Source organism: Emydura macquarii, unplaced genomic scaffold, assembly GCF_026122565.2.
Source record: "Emydura macquarii macquarii isolate MOO-44397 ecotype Brisbane River unplaced genomic scaffold, CSIRO-AGI_Emac_v2 contig_1483, whole genome shotgun sequence".
In the NCBI taxonomy this organism is placed as follows: Eukaryota; Metazoa; Chordata; order Testudines; family Chelidae; genus Emydura; species Emydura macquarii.
This window is the reverse complement of record NW_027131620.1, coordinates 23,388,113-23,406,791: the sequence shown is the minus strand read 5'-3', so window position 1 is coordinate 23,406,791 and position 18,679 is coordinate 23,388,113. Positions and strand designations below refer to the sequence as shown.

Here is an 18,679-nt window from a genome sequence, read left to right as displayed (position 1 = left end):
TTTTCTGCTGACACTTTCTCTGTTGCAGGAATACTTGAGACACTATGACAATTAATACAGGGAATAAATCTGAGCCCAGCATGTCATTTCTCACTGCCTGTGGTGTGCCCTCAGCCAGGAAGCTAAAGGTGCAAACACTCCAATTTACACCCGCAGTTCAGTTCCATGCTCAAAAATGGTAGAACACGTTTTGTAGGTGCAAAATGAACCCACAAGGATAAAAAGATTCCCTCCTCGGTCCCTTTTAATTTGCCAATCATGAACCTGTGTGGATCATAAATACTAAATAGGTTATTTAGAGATTTAAAGATGAAAAAAGGAGTGGGACCTGAGACTATGCCTATCATAACATTCCAGAGAGGTGTTGGCTCTGTCTCTTAAATAGCAAATGTATTGCTTTTTAAAGACTACATAGTCCTCTTTGTTACCTACTGATTGGAAGATTGCAACAATTATACCTGAGCAAAAAGGAAACCATGGGCTGTGAAATTATCGAACACACAACTTGCAGATAAACAGCTCAATCTATGGCACAAGATAACACTCTCTTTTAATCAGCGCAGTTTGCAGTTAGATTGCAAATATATGTTTGATGCACTGAGACCAGTTTCCAGAGATGCTGGTTAGGGTATCCATGCCCACATTCTCAGCATCAGGGGGTTCCAGGGAGGATGGAGCTAGGCTGTTCCCTGTAGTAGTAGATGACAGAACTAGGAGCAATGGTCTCAAGTTGCAGTGGGGGAGGTCTAGGTTGGATATTAGGAAAAACGTTTTCACTAGGAGGGTGGTGAAGCACTGGAATGGGTTACCTAGGGAGGTGGTGGAATCTCTATCCTTAGAGGTTTCTAAGGCCTGGCTTGACAAAGCCCTGGCTGGGATGATTTAGTTGGGGTTGGTCCTGCTTTGAGCAAGGGGTTGGACTAGATGACCTCCTGAGGTCCCTTCCAACCCTAATCTTCTATGATCTTGCAAGAGGTGCATAAGGCCCAGATCTTCTAAGGTATTTCGGTGCCTAACTCCCAAGGGAGTTAAATGTCTAAATATCTTTGAATATCTGGGCCTTATTGTGTTATCAGTGGGTTGAGAGACACCTCTGCACATCAGCAGATGAGGGTTTTGAATTCTTTAACTGCTAAGCTAATGAGGGCATGGTGCCACAAGGTGCCAAACAGCTCACAAGATCAGGCTCTTTCACTCCAGGATAAGCCAATTTTCAGTTGAGAAGTGTCCAGGTTCAAGATTCAGAGCCATGTTACAGGTTCAGGATTCAGAGCCACGTTCTAGTTCCTCGTTAACATTACAGGCCTCCCAATTGGGGCAGAATTCACAGAGCCCGCATGACGTCTATGCAGCATCAGGGTGGGATTTAGCTATCTGCCTAGTGGCAACATGTCTGTTAGCAAATGATCCTACAAGGCACAAACTCAATCTCTCACATCTCCAGCAAAGCATTCATACCATTGTTTAAGCTACTCCAGGGCAGTCAGCACTCAGGGTGTTACTTCCTCTGCAGTTCTGATCCCAGGATTAAAATGGGATTCCATGATAATAAACACCATGAAAGCCACATGAAAATCTCTTGAGTAGCCTAGCTGCCCTCCTTGGTCGCTGGGTCATGGTTGGCAGATGTTGAAAATGGCATTCACACATGTTGAGACCAGATACGCTCCCCATCCCACCCTAAAGTTTGGCTCTCAGCGTGCGAGAGAGTAATGGCCTGATTTTCAGCCAAGCCTTTAGTCTGCCACTGTTTTTATACTTCCAATTATTTATAGATGTCAACGTACTTGACTGCACCTGCAAATCAGGTACTTAAATACAAAACATCAATCGTGCCTGCATATAATGAATTGCAAAATTGTGCTCATAAATATTTGCACTTGCAAAATGGGAGGGTTTCAAAATCTGCCTCTCCATCGCTAATACCTAAAATGGCACTGAGAGGCGATCGCCACTGAAAACAATATTTCAACATTTAGCACGTCTAAAGGCCACTTAAAACACCTAATTGCTGGTCTGACAATTCTAAGATAGGCATAAGTTTTTACAAATGTGTCATCTTTGGCATTAGAAAAGGCATCCCCTTCCTTCCAGCTGTCTGTGCTAGGGCAGATTCATAAACGTTTTAGACAGGGATTGTCCAAAAATACACACCTCTGATTCTGAGAGTGAGTCATATGTGCTCAGATGCCACAGGGATGAGTATGGTATGATGGATAGATGGATGAGAAAGAAAGAAAGAAAGAAAGAAAGAAAGAAAGAAAGAAAGAAAGAAAGAAAGAAAGAAAGAAAGAAAGAAAGAAAGAAAAAGAAAATTGACTTGGCAAACACTATGGAAACAATATAGTTTACTGGTTAAAACATCCGACCACCTGCATTCTATTTCTCATTCTGACCCTGTCTCACTGTATACTGGGGAAGTCAGGGTTTTACACAGACTTCTGTTGAGGTGAGTTTAGTGTAACAATTATATCGACTACCAAGGAGAGAAAACATTGTCCCCTTACAGAGGAGAATGGTGCCCAGCTCCCCACCCTGGCTCCACGTATTACACAGATTATTTCCCTTGTATAAACATGCATTGTCAAATTACATTGTGTCTTATACTAAGTCATTAGTCAGAACCGCTGATCCGTCAAGGAGAGACTCTGATTAAAAAAAGAAGAGCAACAGGTACTTTATGCAGAGTCCAAGTGAAAGTCAGGAAGTGAATGGTAACCATTTAACAAAGCGAGAGCTCCTGTCCTTTCGCTGGTACATATGTAGAAATAATTATGTTATTTTAAGCACTGGAACTGTGCCTCCCAATTGGGGCAGAATTCACAGAGCTGCTCCCACCCTCCCTTGGATGGAGATTTGATTAGTCCCCATAAACAAAATAGGCTCAGGTCCTACAATCAGATCCCCATGGGCAACCCCCGAGCATATGTGGAGACCATAAGACCCTTAGTTGCGTCTGCCTGGTCCAACCACAGGATCAGGGACTTAGAGGAATGTTAATTCATAGCGAACTTCAAGGTCACAGTTCCTAACTAAAGGCACTGAAGGCTGACAGAAATCTGAGAAGAGCAGTGAAAAATCAACTTGGCCTGAAAAGAGAGGAGCAAGAATAATTCAAAGAGGTGCTGAATGCACTGGAGTTTGTGCCTCCGGTGAGTCCAAATGTAACATCCCTTCCCCTCCCATAATCATTGCAAGCTTCCCAATTGCAAGAGCAGAGGAAGGCTGGTAGGTCTGGCACCGGATATGCACATGGCATGAATCACCATGATGATCAAAGAGTGATTTCTGTAGGTTAGAGTTATGGGAGCCATGCACAGATGCTCCCAGCTTATGGATGCCGGGAACATTTCCCTCTGTCGTGTCACCAGTCTCCTAACCTTTATGGACAGGATTCCAGCAAGAGCTAGTGTGACTGCAATTCACTTCAACTGCCAGGTACAGAAAGGTGTCCAGGGAGATGAACACAGATCTGGGATGAGCAACTGCTGGAACAGGTGATTCTTCTACATGAGCGCAATAGACAGACTTTCCTTAGATCTGTTCAGCATTGAGGGTAGATGGTTAAAATTAACTGGTTAGTGTTAGAAATAATCAAACAGGTTGTCCCGGGGATGGACTGGGGAGATGGAACCCTTTATTGCCTGCTCGTTCCACCTCGCCACCACAAGTGAGCAATGAGGGGGTTACTTTACAATTCTTTTATCCATAACAGTATATAAATGTATACATTTTTAGCAACTCCCCATAGACCCTTATTTGGTTACATTGACACCTATAAAATGAATATTAACAACTACATAATGCATATAATTATACCTGCCCCTGTTTGTTGTTTACAGGATTACCATACAGAGGTCGGGCACATCACCTTAAAACCTATACATTTTACACTAACATTCTTTGAAGTAAAGGCATGTCAGGGGAAGAAGGAAGATAATGCTTTCTTCCCACCAAAGGCCTTGCACAGAAATAGCAATATTAACCTCATTCCCAGCACAGATGGCCAGGAAGAGAGGAAGAGAAGAAAACGATAACTGACTAACTAGAATTCACACCAGTTAACAGAAACAAGGTTTGCCCTTGCCTTGACCCCGTTCCCTGTAGCTTAAGCCTGACCACTTATCCAGCTTTAACTCTTTACTCTCCTACAGTTAGTAATCACTTATAAATCCTGTGCTGTGAGGGCACAATCTGGGGGCCAGGTTCTCAGCCATGCCATACCCTGCAGCTGAAGAGGGGGTGAGATCAAAGTTTCTTACCGCACCCTCAGTCCTGCATCTTTGCACTACACCTGGAGCTCAAGCCAAGAATCCAGCCCCATGTTTTTAGCCATAGTAAGTGGTGTGGTAAGCAGTTGTTGAGTGGATGCGGCCTAGCTTTCCAAGGTACTTTCCTGTGTGCTATCATCTGTGTTCCTCCCATCCGTGATCATGGGCCACTACAGCAAACTGTCCATCTTAGAGAGCAGAACCTGCACCTCCATGAGGACTGCCCCATTGACTGAAGTCCGTTTCCCAAACCTTCTCTGAATGAACCACAAACCTCATGGCGCCTCACGCCCCAGCCAAATGGAGGAATGCTCCAGGAACCCCTCAAGACAGACAGTGGGTCTCTTGTGTGACAGCAACGAGTATTGCCGTGGAAACCCAAGAAAGCTTTGTGAGCAGCCTAATTCACCCATCACCCATCACTTAAAGTGAACCTGCTAGAGTTAGTCAACAGCAGCGTTCTGTGTAGATGGACGTGTTAGCAGCACAACAGGTGTGCACCTGATACTTCATCAGCAGCAGCTGGGTTTTACCCTGGACAATTCTGGCACATTCAGCATCTGCATTTTCCTTGGTGTGCCATGGACGTTGGCATGCCAAGATAGCCGGCCTCAGCAAAGCAGCTACTGTCTTTAAAGTGCTTTGAAAGCCTATGTGTTTTCCCCTGCCTTGTGAAAAACAGCTGGAGTGTGGAGAGAATATTATCGAGTCCCCAGGGTGTATTAAAGGGAAGAAATGTAATATTTACACCTCTGGTGTGCGCATGCACACACATGCTCTCTCTCTCGGGCCAAACAAACCTCCACATCTTGATTAAAATTCAGGCCTAAGAAAACAGCAACCGTTTGGTTCTGATGAATGTGGCCAGTATCCCAGCAGGAGAAGCAGTGTGTTAAACATCCTCTGAGCAGCCTCTGCCTCCTTGCTCATCCCCCCAACGGTTACGCTTTGTGACACATCCAAAAGGCCAGGTTCCAAGTGAGAGTAAATCAGAGTTGCTGTAGTGATGTCAAAGGAGCTAAGTTAGTTTACACCAGCTGGGAATCTAGCCCACAGTGCATGGCTTGTTCCTTTGAGGAGGTCTTGATACATGCAGAATAAGGGAAGGAGATGCCCAGATCCCCCTGGAATTCATAAAGGAGTTGGGTATCTAACTCCCTTATGGTCCTTGGACAATGCCAGCCCATGTCCATATATTCCAGTGTGACAAACTGCTGAATCCTGTTGTTTTCCTGTTTCACAAGCCTGACACTTATTTACTCTCTCAATGAGCCCAACAGGGAGGATTAGGTAACTCGCAAAAAACAAGGGGAATTAGATGCTAGGGAGAGATATTGAAGCACACAGGAACAGATTAATTCCAGTAGTGATAGTAATAAAGTACTAAATCAGAGCTTTCCGTCTTCTTGTCTCTACAGCAGTTACGACTTTGACTATGATTACTACAGAGATGACTTCTACGACAGGTGAGCGGAGGAGTTATCAGCCAACAGTGTTGTGTTCTGTGTATGTTTCGCCATGAGCCGTGGCCCCAAAACATGGTGCTGAATAGAATAAAGAACAGCACAGCTGGGGGAGAAAGACTTTGCGAAGATGAGGCAATGGGGGGGAGGAGAGTTTTCAGATGAAGTCGGGAACCAGCTGGGGAGGTACAGGAGATGAGAGCTGCACCAAGTGGGGTGAGACTGTGATGAGACAGAGATGTGGTCATGCTAGATAAGCAGAAGGAGCAGGGAATAGGTGAAAGAAGGAGGCATCTTTATGTTTCCTTCCTGGACCAGGCTGACCCGGAGGTTCTGGCTGGTTCAAGTCAACCATCCTTAGAAGTGGTAGGGGTGTTATGTGGATTAATACCACACAGAAGAGTTTGGAAGGTGGAAAGAGGGTGAATATCACACACCCCTCTGGAAATCAAAGAGGGAGGGACAAACAGACCAAAATATGTCCCTGTCTCAGGTCTGCAGCTTTTAATGTGCTGCTGTCCTCAAGCAAGGACTCCTGCGTGGTAATGAGTGCCCCCAGCTCCTCCAGGCCTTCTGTGTCTTGCAAAGCGAAGCTGCTCAATAGACAGGTGTGAGGGTGTGTGTTTCTAAATGGCAATCCTGTGAACTCAGGTGATGTTCCCCCCTTTACAGAGACAACCCAAGGCCTACGAACCGCTTGGGAGTCCTTAAGCAGCAATGTAAAAGCAGCCAAGCTGAGACTGGGCCTTTGATTTTTTTGGTCTGCCTGTCGCTCTGTGATTTCCAGAAAAGCGTGTAACGTTCACCTTCAGTGGCCCCTAGGCCGTGTGCAGGGTGCCTGCATGGGGGTGGGATTTCACCCTCAGCCCTCGAGCTGAACCTATTCCCGGGAATAAAGATTCTGAGATCAGAAATTAACAAACACTTTTGCCCCATGCCACACAAAGAAAGGGCAGACTCCAGCTCGCTTTGCCGAAACTGCATTGGCTTTGCAGGGAGACCAAGGAGCAAACATTTGTTTGCATCAGTAAAGGAAGCAGCTAGAACTCCTAAACAGGAGGGGAGGTAGGGGCAGATCTCTTGAGTAAGGCGGTACTGCTTCTACATAATAGCCTTTGTGGCTATGCCCGTGGTATAGTCCAGCCTTCCTCTCCTTCCCTTCACCTTCCCCGTCACACTGCCTCTCAGCTTGCCATTTCCTCACAGGGCCCGTGAGGATTCTTGTTTTCCCTGGCCTGCTCCGCACTGCTGATGTTAGTGGCTATTCACGTTGAAAAGATGCCATTTGGCTGGAGAGGAATCGTTTGGAGGGAACAGGGAATCCACCTGTCTGGATGTAGCCTAGACAAATGTCACACCGCCTCCTCTGCTCCCGTCAGATCTCATAACGGCAGAAGACAGGCCACAGCATGGACAATCTCATAGGACACTTGTCCCCTCCATCCTGCCAGCTTCCTAAGACACGGAGTATAAACAAGGGTGGCTGGGTGGATGGAGCGGAGAGGAAATGCAAAGGAAGGCAAAGGGGAAGAATGGAAGAGGGGAGAGGAACCAAAGGTCCTTTCCCTGTAAATGCATCCCAGCCCTTACAGGGTCCTGATCCCCTCAATTATTTCTGGGAACAAAAATCTAAAGGGTCAGGTTAACAACCCACATTAAATAACAGACCACTATGGTCACTGAGCATGATCTCCAAAGTGAAAGCATTTGACATGCGGAGAAACTGCCAGCATAAGGGCTGAAACTTTTACAGTCAAATTGTGTGTCAGATTCCTGGTTCCTTTCTGTCACTAGTCATGGTATTGTAGCTTTGTTAGTCCCAGGGTACTAGAGAGACAAGGTGGGTGAGATAATATCTTCTATTGGACCAGCTTCTGCTGGTGAAAGAGACAAGAGCTCTGTGTAAGCTCAAAAGCTTCCCTCTCTCACCAAAAGAAGTTGGTCCAATAAAAGATATCACCTCACCTGCCTTGTCTCACTACTCATGGTATCGTGCAGCAACAGCATTCGTTTATGTATAGCAGCAGCAACCTCTAGTGGCATGACCAAGTATCATTCCCCTCTGTGGCTATTCCTAGCCTATCTCCCAAGTCCTCTTTGATGCTGAAAATGCGTCTTTCACCGTACTGTTTGCAAACTGTAACCTGTTTTGACACACAGGCTTTTCGAGTATCGAGGCCGGGTCTCTCCTGTCCCCAGGGTGGTTCCTGTGAAGCGTCCCCGGGTGACCATCCCCTTAGTTCGACGTGTAAAAGCAACGCTCCCCGTCAAACTTTTCGCCAGGTCGGCCGCCATTGCAAACAGCTCTGCCAAATTAAAATGTGAGTACCTATGTACATAGTGTAAGGCTTGAGACTATTTTCAGCTAACAAGTTGTACATTAAAACTCATGTAAATAGCTAGTGCAAACATCCAGTGACTTGCCCTAAATCATTGGACAAGTTACTGATAGAGCTGGGAATAGAAACCAGGCGTCCTATCTCTCAGTCCCATGCTCTAACTATTAGATCATGATTCTTCCTTAGTTACACTAATTAAATGCACTTGGAGCTGACTCGTAATTCAGAGCTAACACTCCAGTGGGTTTACAACAGGGTTCTCATATTTTGGAAGATCAAGGGACGTATTGGTAATTTGTCAGGAGCGCAAGGACCATGGATTAAAATAAAAAATAAAAGTATGTAAACCTATTATTTGCTTCTATTTGTGCTGTATCTGCTCACATATAACTGCTCCTGCAATAATACGGAACAGAGTAGCTGGGAACCATAAAGAGGCAGCATTGTTTTTTACTGAGATCAGGGCAGCAGAACTCAGGAAAGCCGGGTTCTGTTATTAATTCTACCACTGGCCTACTGCTTGATCATGGGCAAGTCAGTTTCGCTTCTCTGTGCTTCAGTTTCCCCATCTGTAATATGGGGATAATGACACCACCCTACTTTGTAAGGATCTGCAAGATCTCTGGATGAAATGCAATGTGTATACAGTCAGGCCTTTCTAATTCACACTTGGCTACTTTGCACACCCCGTAACTCACACTCAGAAAGTCAGTCTCTCCCCACCTTTCAACCCAGACTTAAAGGCACAGATCTGTAATGAGGCCTCATATTTCTAAGACCTTTACACAATATCCCATGCAACCTGTACTATGAAATCTTCTAAATAGAGTTCAGCTGCTCTTCCAAACAAACCAAGAAAGAATTTTCAGGGGGGGCACTGACCTTGCTTTCTTTTAAATCCTGTTATTTCACTTCACTCACTGAGTTACAACATTCAGGGGTTGATAAGAGGTGGATTAAGAGAAGCTAGCAAAAGTTCTCTGTTGGCCAAACTCCCATTGACTTAAGTGGGCCAGGATTTCACCCAAATGATTGATTTGATATTATTATCTATTTGTTACACTTTTTTGTAAGTTTGCACTTGGTTACCGATTTTAGCACCCTCCAGCATTCTGAATAAAGAGATCACAGTATACTCAGTCCTTCTGAAGACTTCAATCAAAGACTTTTCCTTGCTAACCATTTTCATGCTGATACTGATCACCAGCAGAACTGGGCAGTATGGCACATGGTGCCTCATTACATGCCAGATTACTGAGAGCTGAGACTCACCTGGGACGTAGATAACTACACAAGGAGCCAAGAGAGCTGACTAAACTCCCAAAGTCCTGTGTAAAACTAGCACTTTACAGGCAGGCTTCTCTTTGGTTGTTGTGAAGCACTGGCCTGAAATTTGGAGGGGCTGTTCCGAAAAGATGATATGTCCTGCATGTCATTGGCTAGATGTAGATCAAGAGCACTGATCTCACGAAAGAGTCAGCCCCCAGGATTTCAGAGGCTCTGATTGCATGGGCAAACCCTGCTGCGCTAAGGTTTGTGTCTGAAAGTGAAGCATGGAGCTTTCCTCTCGAGAAAATGATCCATTATTACAAGGAACTATGGGAAATGTAGACAAGCTGAAATGACCATTTACTTGGTCTGTGGGAAGGCCAAGATACAGTGATTGCCCATGCCGCTTGGGAATAGTACAGCCACCTGCTGATGTGTTTGGGTGAAGTAAACCAAAATCCGGGGGGCGGGGGGGGGAGGGGGGGGGGTGCAAACATTGTTACAAGTTAGGTAAGGTATTAAACGTGACTCTCCAGATTGCTGCTCCAGGGGCACCAACATGTGAGTCCTGGGCCACTCCCTGCCCTATGTGGACAATCAGCCCCAGCCTTCTCCCTGATCTCCAAAGTCTCTTGGTGGAGATGCAGACTGGATTTTCAAAGTCTCTGCCTAGAATGGACCTAAAACATGCGCAACTGCATCTGTTACCCCCTCCAAATTCACTGGCAGTGCATATGGGTAGCTGTGCACCTCTCCTGTTGGTGCACACAGCTTCCCAGTTGCTCACACATATGCCTGGTGGCACATGCCAACACAGGGTCTGCGTATATGGATCCAACATCCAAAGTAAGTATGGGACTTTATAATTGCCTTGGAATGTGGACTCGCAGGCCTGCACGGGGAACCTCGGGAGGCTCCTGAGAGTTCTGGTCTCTGCTCCCATTCTCTGCTGGGCCAGGTGATCAAAGCTCTGGGCTCAGGAGAGGGACATAGTAATTTGTTCCAAGAAAGGAAAGTTACAGTGCTGCTGTCCAGTGGCTAGGAATGGGGAGTGTAACACGGGGCATGAGAGAAGCTCTTCTAGTAAGGAACTGTTTGAGCCTTACAACGGTGGTTCCCAGCCCGTGCTAGCTTCATATCAATTCTACCCAGGCCCCAGCCTAGCCTCCTGCCTTCCACCCTCGCCCAAGGGCATGGTCAGTAACTTGCAGCAGGCAGTGAATCGTGTCAGGAAGGCAAGCCAGAGGAGGAGGGAGGAAGTTACTGCTGGAGCAGCAATGGGGAGATGGGCTTTTCCCAAAAGTCTCAACCTGTACCACTTGCCAGTGGTCTGTGTTTCTCGGAAGGGGCCCCCAGCGTTCCACCCGGCCCCCAGTGAATGGAGCAGGCTGGTGGGCAGCCCCACAATTTCCTTGCACTGGCTTCACATGTGCACATAATCCAGCTCTAACACCTGTGAGCGCACAGCTGGCTGGCCCACTTATAGCCCAGGTGGCCTCATGACCATCTCAGTAGGCAAGGGAACCATTTCCAGGATGTCCCATTTAAGCAGTGCCTGACTCTCCAGCCTGTCTCTTCAGGGGCACAGAACAGTTTCCATGTTGACACCGCAGACTGACCCCGATTGCATTCCCACATCCCAGTCTCTGGGAGATTTCCACAGCACTGCCAGGGCCACCAAGCTCTGCTGGGACTTATATGACTAATTCTAAATCTTTAAAAAAAAACAATCAAATACTAATATGGAAAATAACAATGTGGAATAAAGCCTGTCTTTCTCCTTCTCTCCTTTGAAGTGAAATGCAATGAGCTGCAGACAATCAAAACCGAGCTGACACAGATCAAATCCAATATTGATGCTCTTCTGAGCAGATTGGAGCAGATTGCTGAAGAACAGAAATCATCCACAGGTCAGTTAACTGCATACAAATACCCCATGAATGGCACTTGAGAGAGGGCAAGGTGCTCAGATGCAGAGCAGTCAATTTCAAAACCAGTTATTTTGACTTTGCAGGCCATTCTTTTGGCAGTTGAGGCCTGTATTCTTGTATTGGCTGTTACTTTAAGTTATTAGCTTCATCGGATCATCACTTTCCCAGATGCTGTTATTGTGTGCTTATATAGCACCTATAACGTGCTGGGTGGTGTACAGACAAAAAAGGAAGTGAGTTCCTGCCCTGTGGCATTTAAAATCCACATTTCTGCTAAATGGCAAAATTTTCAGCACACAATGTTTTTTGCGTGTTTCTGCTATAAATTCTTTTTTGCCTGAAATTGAAATCCAAAACTTTGTGGGGTTTATGCTTCAGAATTGGACCATGTTTGAGTGAAGACTCTCTCCATGTTCCCTCAAAAGTTGTCCTATTTTAAGCAAAAGAGGAAGAAAAAAGAAGAAATGGTGTGCATCACACACACATGCACACACAAAACTGGACTCCCTTAAAAATCACAACAAAATGTGGTAAAGCTTGATTCTGAAATTCAGCATTGCTGACCCCAAGGGTTTCAGAAAGCATGGCAGGTCCCCAAAAACCATGAGTTTTGTGTTGAATCCTTTTTAATTGCTTATATTCAGAGGGATTAACCAGCATAGGAACACAGAGAGATGCAACACAGGGAGCGTCTTTATTGAACTAACACTAAAACCAGCCAGGACTGGCTGAGCTATCCTCTAATAGTCTGACTCTATTGCTGTGGTAACAAGTTCAGCTTGGTTGCTACGGCAACCTAAACACTTAGGCAAGACACAAAATACACAACAATGAGCTTGACTTTTAAATCAGGAAATTTTCAAAAACAATGGGGGGGCAGGAGTTCCTAACTTTCTGGTTTCTGAGCCCGTGGATACAGGGTCATGTTTTCAAGCTTTTCCATGCTACCAAGATGGCTAGAAACATACTTTCCTTTTTAAAAGTAAGCTGAGATACTCACACAGGTCCAGATATTTAAAGGCATTTAGGTGCCTAAAGATACAGAGAGGTGCCTAAAGATACAGAGAGGTACCCTTTTAAAACATGGCAGTTAGGCTCCTAGGCCCTTTTGAAATCCTACGAGGAGCCTTGGCATCTTTAGGTGTCTAAATACTGTTGCAAATCTAACTCATCCTCATATGATTGCAGGAGCTGGGGCTTCAAGTGAAACACCCAGTATCATGAGAGTTGTGATAAAATGGTGAGAACTGGCAATGCTGAGTTTCAAATTGCATTGCTAAATGTTCCTGTGCCTCCAGTCCCTGCTAACCGTCCCAGCTGGCAAAGATTTGGGTACGCACGCCCTGGTAACCCGACTCTCGCTCTCAGCACTGGCCCTCGCCATTTTGCTGGCCAGGATGGAAAATGTTTTCAGTGCCCCCACCCCCACGCCCAGTGGCCGAACAGAAAACAAAAACCAAACAGACCCCAGAGCCAGCCAATCAGCCCAGAAAAATAACAATGAAAAGGGCTGGCCCATCAGAGCAGAGCTAAATAAAAAGGCCCAGCACTACAGCGGCCCTTGGATGTTGGTGCCAAGAGCAACAGGCCCTGCTCACCCCTGGAGCTGGCTCTGCTGAGTTGGGTTAACTTGAGGCAGAGCCGACGCGCATCCAAGCCCTCCCTGATCTCACTCGCTTTTTCTTTTGACAAATCAAGCCCCAACCCTGCAAAGACTTACCTGAGGGGTTAATCCTACCCCCTGTGAATAGCCCCATTGCCTTGAAAGAGACGAGTTAAGTCAAGCATGCACATGTGTCTTTGCAAGCTCAGGGCCCCAGTCCAGGGAACACAAGGCACTAGTCTATGGCACCTTTGGAGTTAGCAGCAGATACAGCCACCTTCTTGGCTGAATTCTAAAACAGATGACACAACCTGGTTGATAAACGCCCTGACTGTCAGCGTGCAGTGTAACCTCCCTGGCTGGAGTGCCTTAGTCAATTTTTACTCCTCCTAACAATTTAGCCCAGGACAGGCCATGGAGAGGCCAGTTATAGCGTGTAGAGTTGTTTTACTCTGCTAGATTTCTGTATTATATTTTTCATAGTTAAAACACTAAGGCATGGAATTCCTGTGCAGAGGAATGGCCTAGTCACCAATTACACCCTATCTGAGGACTTGGGTGGTGCACAGAGGTGATTTGAAGTGGAAAGACTTCAGGAGCATGTTGGTGGTTTCAGAAAATAGGCCCTTTATAGCTCAGCTTAAGCAACAGGAATTTAGAAGACTCCTGCTCTGATTCCCATGGACATGGAAACTGGAGCATGGAAAACTGGGGAGAAGGCTTAAAATATCCACTGCTGCAGCACTGGGTGATTCCCAGGTTAGCTAATAGGACGTGGAGCCTGCTATCCCCCTATTTTGCTGCTTCAAATCTAGCCTAAGTTGGCAGTGTAACGAGGGGCAGGTCTCAGTGCAGAGGCACCCATCCCACAAAATCACCCCTGAGGATTGAACGGGATTCCCACCCTCACTAGTGGAAGTGGTTCCTGAAGGTCAGGGTTGAGACACACATGCTGTGTGGGGCTGGAAGCCAGTTGCCCTACAGATACCCATGTCCCTGTCACCAGAACAAAGGGCTCTGCTCTGCAGGCCACCAGGCGCCACCACTACTTTCATTTGAACAAAATGGAAAATATAGGGTCTGTTCCCCCACTCACACATGCATGGGTCAGGAATAGCTCCACCAGAGTCCCAGGACCTGATTCTCTTCCTCCGCCCCCCAGTGAGTGGAGGTACCCCAGGGTGGGAAGAGAAACAGCCCAATCATTTATAAAATAGTTCCTCTTGGGCTCTGAATATCTGAGCCCATTGGACTGTTTGAGTCTAATTCCAAACTGTTCCTTTTCCTCTACATCCCTTGCATCTCCCTGCCCTTGATGCCCGGCTCACATCTCTCAGAGGTACGAAAGAAGGCAGATGGGAACAAAAGCGAGATCTCCCAGGAAGACACAGCATCAGAGGCAGAAATCAACACGGAGGAGCCACTGAACGGGGAGGAGGGAGAAGAGGAGGGACTCACGCGAGATGACTGTGAAGATGAATTGGTAAGCGGCAATGGGAAAGGTGCCCCCAGCCAGCTCAGGGAATTAATCAACCAGTTCTAATTTTACTGAAGCTTATTAAAACCACTGGAAAAAGTCATTTTTCCTTCTTAAAAATAAATCACCATCTTTAATCCTATGATTGTTTGCAGCTGTATTCCCCTCTCCCAGCCCTTCCTCCATTATGGAAAAGTGTTACATTAATTGCTGTACGCAAAGATGTTGAAGAAAAATGATTAGCCCTTCAAATTCAGGCCATGTTTTTATGTGCTTTCTTAACAATTAATCCCTGGTGTGTACAAGTTGCTTTGTTCCATAATAAATGATCCTGAGATCTGTTGGAACATGTAGCACAGATACGTTATTACAGCACCACTTTCATAATTATTTGCATTTGCAGAGAGTCTTTCACACAGACCGATCCCAAGTTCCCAAAGCAGATTGCAAAGTCTGTAGAAGCATCCCCTTGACCCATCACTGAAATGTGGGCACCTCTGGGGGAATTATGGCAGCTGTTTCTCAGCACAGCTCTTCAGCCTCAACCCAGCAAAACACTGATACATATGCTTCACTTTAGGCACATGGTCTCTGATTCAGGAAAGCGCTGAAGCACACACTTATGTCCATCCCTGCTGAAGGCAGCACTTAAGCATGTGCTTAACTTTATACATGTGCTTAAATCCCATTGACTTCAGTGGGATAGAAACGTGCTTAATTAACTTGACTCTCACATTCCAAGTGAGTGTCCAAATCACTGAACTACTGAGTTATTCTCTCTCTTTCTCCAGCTTGTGCCTACTTTGATGAGGTCTGGTGCCTTTGCTATGCATGATAAAGAGATCCCCTGGTTCCATTTCTTGCTTTAATGTATTCATCACAAGAATTTTATTTGTTTAAAAAGAAACAAGGAATATTAAATGCAAAACAAACAACTAACTCTGGCTCACATTTGTGAAGTGCTTTTCCCACTGAAAGCAATAGGAGTTGTGAGAAAGCAGTCTTTCTTGGGATTTGGTTCTCTACTAATGCAGTGTTAAGGCTGCCATTTTGATCACACAATCATCAGGGGATTCAGAACTACATTTTTCCCACATGACATTTTCACTCTTTCCCCCAGCACATAATCATTACAATCAGGGTTCAGAACATAGGGAAAAATCCTGCCGTCTCAATTCATCCAAAACTCCCACTGCACTGGTTGGGTGTTTTACCAGAGTAAGGATTAGGTAAAGATAGCACCAGTTGGCCTTCACTGTGTATGCAAGAATATAAGTCACTACAGATGAGCATTTCACAAACACAGACTAACAGAAGCCCAGCTGGTGCACACAGCGCATGACAAACACAGCATCGCCCTCATAAGCATCCACAATCCCAAGAGAGAGAGTCTCCGTGGTCAGAGAGCTCGCCTAGGAGGTAGGAGCCCCAGGATCCAGTCTCCCTGCTCCAGAATGCAACAGGAGAGACTGAGACGGTGTAAACAAGAAATTGCCTGTAGGATTTGGCCTGTTGTTAAACTCCCTGCGTGCTTTGGGTGTTGTGTGTAAATATCCATGCTAGGAACCCCAACTGTTGCTGCTGCCCGACAGCTGAGCATCTATAATGTTCTATATTTCACCCATGTTACCAGGTGATTTGATACCTGCCCCTCCCTCAGCTCTCCTCCATATACACCTGGCCGAAGCGGCTCATTGAACACACCGCCTTGAAACAGTTCACGAGGAGGGGCTAATGCTGATTTCCTGTTTCTGTTTCTTGTTGCCTTTTCCCTCACTTCAGGAGAACAGCCATTACACAGACATGGAGGACGCCAGCCTACAGTAACCAGGTACAGCTAGCACAGTTCACACATTATTCAAGTCTCACAGTGTTGCATGCTGAATTCTGCGCAAACATTTCCACTCTGATGTATCTCTTAGCTGCTTTGGAAGACGCTTCTCCCCACAAACCCTGTGCATTTTTCCAGCACCAAGCCTGGCTTCTCAGCTAGGCTCTGGATTCACCCCTAGCTGTATCTCCTAAGTCACAGGAAAGTGACACTCCTGTTTTTTTTCTCCCTCTTCTTTCCCAGTAGCACATTCAGACCAGCGATGAACAGCAGTGTGAGGAGAGCACGAGCTTAAACCCTGGACTGGCATGCTGAGCCGGACAAGCATAAAATGCAGGGCTGCTGTCATCTCTGCCTGGCATTGGAGAAACAAGGACTGACATCTTCAACCCATCTGTAAAGCAACAACAAAGAAAACCAGTCATCCTAGCAGATCCTACTGCTCAGAGCCCTGCTGCCAGCATGGGCAGCAGACAAACACCACACGCTCCATGACTGTCACTGACCAGCCTCTGGGGTGGAGGTTGTATTATAAAATGAATCGGGGACTTTTTAGAGCTATTCTTAGGGGCGGGAAGCGATAGCTAGTCATAATCCAATACAGAATTTAGTTCCCCTGTGGTAGAAGGAGCCGGCATGTTTGTTAATTGGGGAAATGGACAATTTGTGGTGTCACAAGTATGATCACGTTCATGGAGACGGCAGGGGTCAGCCCCGGTCCCCAGACCGGTCACCTCGTTTCAAGACCCTTTCATCCCATGAGCCACCTCAGGTGCATGGTCACCTCCAAGTGTAAGGGAATCTGTAGCATGCCCCTTGTTGCGCACCGTGCCCTTGGAACAGCATGTCAGCATGAAAAGAGAGAAGGAAGCCATCGACAGGAGAGCAAGTGATCCAGAACAGCAGAAACAAAGCACCTTTAGTCTTCAGCCGGCTGGTTTCTCAGACATCTGACTGACAAGCCGTAAACAAAGGGTAAACAGGCAAACGGTCTCTGTGGAATAAGGGAGTGTAGCTGGACGTGGACCAGGGGGCTGGTGTGAGACCCTTTTATTGGAAAGTCAAACAGTTCAGCTTGAGGGGTGTGATTCCCCCCTCTTCCCCAGCACTCACACTGTGTGTAATAGTTCAGCAGGCATCTCAGTCCCCTATAGCAGCATGGTCACACACAATCCCTTGCTCCAGCCTCCCTCTGGGCCTTCACGGTCTGGCTGGGGTTGGTGAGGGAGGGATGAGGCGGTCCCTACACCGATCCTGCAGGCTGCACTCCACATCACTGTGTATTGTGATGGGGCTGAAGGCTGCAGTAACTCACCTGCACATAAAAGACTTGTAGGGGTTAGTGGCCAGAGTGTTAGGCCTGAGGGAATTAGAGCATCCACTTCCCTCCTCATCCCTGAATTCAAACTGCCCTTAGCCCACTCACAGCCCGGAAGAGAAAGCAGATATGGGTGGGTTCTGCAAACAATACAGTCTGCAAGGCAAGGGCCAAGAGGACCCCATGCTGTCCCTTCTGTCGCGCTTTCACAGATTCCCTCTTTACTGGGCCTATTCCTAGTCTTTGGCTTCAGAGGCTGAGACTCACACTGCACTGCCACGCCTACTGGAGGTCCCACACGCATCCACACACCCGGCGCATTGCCCCCTTGCGTGCCACCTACATCTTCTTGACCAAACCCGATGGAACAAAGCAGACCCACAGAGAGCTGCTTGAACAGTTTCTGAAGGGCCGCATGGTTTCTGCCCCAGCACTCCAAACCAGGCCTCTCACAGAGTCTTTAGGAGAGCAGCAGAGGGGAAAGCGTGGGGCCATGCTTCCCTCACCAAAAGAGCCTGGCATTAGTGAGCGTGGCTTTTGAAGCACAATGTTTTACTTGCATTTCTTCATTGGAACTAATTCTGAGAGCTAAAAGGGACACGTTCTTTTCTTTTCCTGCTCCTCTTCCTTCCTTGGTTCAGGTCCTGTACCATTTGTTTGTCCATTGTGCTGTGCCGAGCCGTTGTAGAGTTGTTGTCTAGGCTTTGAGAGATGAGCTGCAATTTTTGCTATGAACTGCCCATGATGCTGATGTTTGGGAGGACGGCGGCCTTGTACATAAAATCCTGTATAATAAAAAAAGGGAAATTATTCCACCTCCGCTGTCTTCTCTCTCACCTTTTCAGGATCTCTGGGTCCCAGCTGTTGTTTCTGTATTTGCTCTTCCTAGTTTCATCTCTGCTAATGAAGTGTGCTTTGCCTGGGAGGAGGCATAGTCCATTGGGTGGAACAAAGCTCTTCTGGATTTGAGGCTGTTTTGTCTGTAAGACCCTGATTCTAGTCTATGTGGAGATCCACTCAGTTCAGGCCAGCAGGGAGGAGCCATCCAGAAGCCAGTTACAACTCCCTGGATCTCATCACACACCTGCACTGGCGCCCAACAAGTTAGAACAGCCTGGGCACTGCTCTAACTTCCACCAAGTTGCAGTGGTCTCTAAGCACAAGGGCGCTGGCCAAG

General features: G+C 46.6%; 1 protein-coding gene across 4 annotated transcripts in view; it reads left to right on the top strand.

Moving 5' to 3' along the window:
- Window positions 1-18,312, top strand: part of RALY (RALY heterogeneous nuclear ribonucleoprotein) — a 155,706-nt gene extending 137,394 nt beyond the window's left edge. For 2 of the 4 annotated variants that reach the window (XM_067554475.1, XM_067554477.1), the window contains 6 exons: window positions 5,690-5,737; window positions 7,895-8,055; window positions 11,139-11,252; window positions 14,214-14,359; window positions 16,136-16,184; window positions 16,428-18,312. In XM_067554475.1, coding sequence (XP_067410576.1) covers window positions 5,690-5,737; window positions 7,895-8,055; window positions 11,139-11,252; window positions 14,214-14,359; window positions 16,136-16,180 — 514 coding nt within the window. In that variant the 3' untranslated portion in view covers window positions 16,181-16,184; window positions 16,428-18,312. Of the gene's footprint in view, window positions 1-5,689; window positions 5,738-7,894; window positions 8,056-11,138; window positions 11,253-14,213; window positions 14,360-15,986; window positions 16,185-16,427 lie in introns of all 4 variants that reach the window. The other 2 variants (XR_010921035.1, XM_067554476.1) reach the window with 2 other exon arrangements.
- Window positions 18,313-18,679: the final 367 nt, after the last annotated feature.